This window comes from Diaphorina citri, unplaced genomic scaffold, assembly GCF_000475195.1.
Source record: "Diaphorina citri unplaced genomic scaffold, Diaci psyllid genome assembly version 1.1 scaffold8389, whole genome shotgun sequence".
Taxonomy (NCBI): Eukaryota; Metazoa; Arthropoda; class Insecta; order Hemiptera; family Psyllidae; genus Diaphorina; species Diaphorina citri.
The window spans coordinates 1-2,954 of record NW_007385764.1 but is presented as its reverse complement, the minus strand read 5'-3'; the positions used below and the strand labels follow the sequence as shown (position 1 = coordinate 2,954).

The following is a 2,954-nucleotide window of genomic DNA, read 5'->3' as shown; positions in this document are numbered from 1 at the left end:
ATGTGTGTTTGTGTTGGAATCATTTTTAGTCCGGTCAAGCGGAATATATCTAGGTATACGTCAATTTATTTCAAAATAAAAAGTTGGTACCTATACATAGGTAACGTACAAAAAGGTCAAATTTCTCAACAATTTTTCATTTATCAAAGAGGGTTAAGAAGGGTTAGAAGTCATACCTGTGTACCTATAACATTATGTCATCAATAAATTGATTCAATAATTACTATTTAGGGTAAGTGTACCATTTATTCGCCCACCTGTGGGTCTACGGCACATAAGTCTGAACTGGACGAACTTTTTCAAGATCCAATTTCATCAGAAGAAAGGGCTTAAAGACTGCTATCGAACCAGTGGTATTTCAAAATTGTAGTCATAAAAACAAAAATTAGAAAAATAAATGTGGGCAGGTGAGCCAATAAATGGTACGTTTTTTAGGTGGACGAATAAATGGTACACTTACCCTAATTAAATATTTTAACCCTTACCCGTCTCGTGGGCCGTTTCGAGTGTTGGTACTGATAGTTAACATTGTCGTTATGTACGGGGACCTTTCTGAATAGGAGTTTGAATTCTTCAATGGACGTATAACTGTTGACTGCCCAGGAAATGTTGTAGCTGTCCTTGGAACGGCCGTTCGGGTGTGACTTGAAAATGGCCGGATTGGGACGACCTGCGTGAACATGAAAAGAACGGACAACAAAGGGTTAATACAGTAGGAATTTAGGACATAAATTGACATATATACCTAATTATAATAATAATAATAAGTACCTAGAAGTAATAATTACTACTAATTATTATTAGTAGTTGCGTTGAGTATGATGAATACGGAAGCATGGGGTAACACACAATCCAATATCACAATCAGCACAAAAATATCTTGATTGTGCTCTTATTCCCACAGCTGAACATACAACACATCTCCTAGTTTTTCTTACCCCAGGGGTCAAGCTAGGAAAGTGTCGTTCTACCAGACGTATAGGATCCGAGTTCAAAGATGGTCTTCCTCTTGCACTGCTTTCATTGGGTTTGTGACAAAGAACAATTTGTTCAACAAGAGTCTCCCTAAAGGCCAGGGAGGTCATTTGTCCACCCAATTTTTGGTGGATGACATGAGCATTGAAAATTGAAATGTTTATGATATGACGGAATTGTTTCTTGTACCAAGTTTTTTGTCTCTTTCTTTCCGTGGGGTATGCTGACAGCATTTGGTCAAGTTTATCTACGCCCCCCATGTACTTGTTGTAATCATGTACTAAGTTTGGAACCAATACCACTTTACCTTTCCTCTGCACTGGTACATATTTTAACTTGTGTTTTGTTGATAGCATATAGACATTTCTTTTGTCCATCCATCTTGTGTACAACATTCTCCTTTTTTTTTCTACAGCCGCTATACATGAACCACGTTCTAATTTTCCAGCCATAATCTTTTTTGGTAACCCTCTTCTAACTGGTTTTACTGTTCCAACTAAATCTGTTTTGAAGATATTCAAGCACAAGGCTAACTCAGGGCTTGTATAGAAGTTATCAGAATATACACAATAACCTTTATTCAACAAATCCTTCATCAAGGAGAGGACAACATTTGTACCCTGTCCAAAGTGACCCACATCAAATCCAGATCCTTTTCCTGTGTACACAATCAATTTCCAAACATAGCCAGTAAGAGCCTCTGTGATAACAAAACTCTTGATGCCAAACCTTGCACGCTTTATACGGATAAACTGTTTGAAACTTAGTCGACCTTTCCAAAGGAGGAGGCTTTCGTCAATAGATACTTCTTTATCTGGAGTATAAACTTCTGCGAATTTTGCCAGCAAGTAGTCTAAAATTGGTTTTATTTTGTACAGTTTCTTAGCTGGACCTTGGGGTACATCTTCATGAGTAAAGTGCAAGAATTTGTTCAGTAACTTTATACGCTTCAATGGAAGTAGTTTATTAAATCCTGGTGTAAGAAAGAGTGGTTTTTTACTGTAATAGCTCTGCATACTTGGTTTCCAGATCAGTCCAGATAAAATATATGAGGCCAAGAGTAAAAAAATTTCATCTGGATTTGTAGATTTCCATCTGTGAAAAGATGAATACTGACCAAACTTTCTACGGGTTTTTTCAATAAAACTCTCAGCATAATGATTTGTCTCTCTTACAATTTTATCTATAAGCTCAGGTGTGAAAAATAATTTGAACAACTCTAATGGATCATTGTGATCATTGACTTCAACATTTATGCCTGGATTTCCAGTGAATTCAAAATTAGACTTACATTGTGCTTTTTTCCGATCAAATGGAATCCACTTGAGTGCATCTGGTATGGGGAAGAGATTTGGTGGAAATTCACTAATATTCACTTCCTCTATGACTTCTTCAGCACCAATATTGGGTATACAGAAATTTTCTTCATCAACAGCAATATTTTGCAAAATCTCAAAGTTCTCTCCAATAACATGATTTTCAACACCTGGATTTTGAACTGAGACTTCATCCTGCAATAGGTTCAGATCTGGGTCACCTGGGTCTATATCCAAATCATCATGAAAGAAAAGATCATCATCATTTCTGAAATTGTTCTCAGCAATCTCTGCATCCCGTTGTACAACATTTGTATGAACAAAAAAATCATCACTGTCAGTTGCTGAGCTATCACTTAGGGATTCATCAAACAAAAGTTCTTCATACTGTTCTTCAGTTATTCTGTCCATTTTGTTCAATAAAATAGTCAAGTGTTCTTCATGGAAATCTTATATTATAAAATAACTTTATGAATACCTGTAAGAAACACACAGATTGATAACACCAACCTACCCCAACCAACAAACCACATAATCTGTGATAAGCAAGTTGGTAGGTAGGTACCTACTAAGAAAAAACATCTGGCTTCATGTTTCACTCAATTTAGTGAGTAAAACATGAAGCTAATGTAATAATTTACAATTATTTCCACTAAAGTAAAG

The 2,954-nt window shown here is 36.1% G+C and overlaps 1 protein-coding gene across 1 annotated transcript; it reads right to left on the bottom strand.

Moving 5' to 3' along the window:
• Positions 1-485: 485 nt before the first annotated feature.
• Positions 486-2,702, bottom strand: LOC103522415 (piggyBac transposable element-derived protein 4-like; the record flags this gene model as incomplete). The annotated part of the gene is made up of 2 exons (XM_026832574.1): positions 830-2,702; positions 486-670 (listed from the first exon to the last, which is right to left on the bottom strand). Coding segments are annotated over exons 1-2 (2,058 nt in total), but the record flags the coding sequence as incomplete, so codon positions are not given.
• Positions 2,703-2,954: the final 252 nt, after the last annotated feature.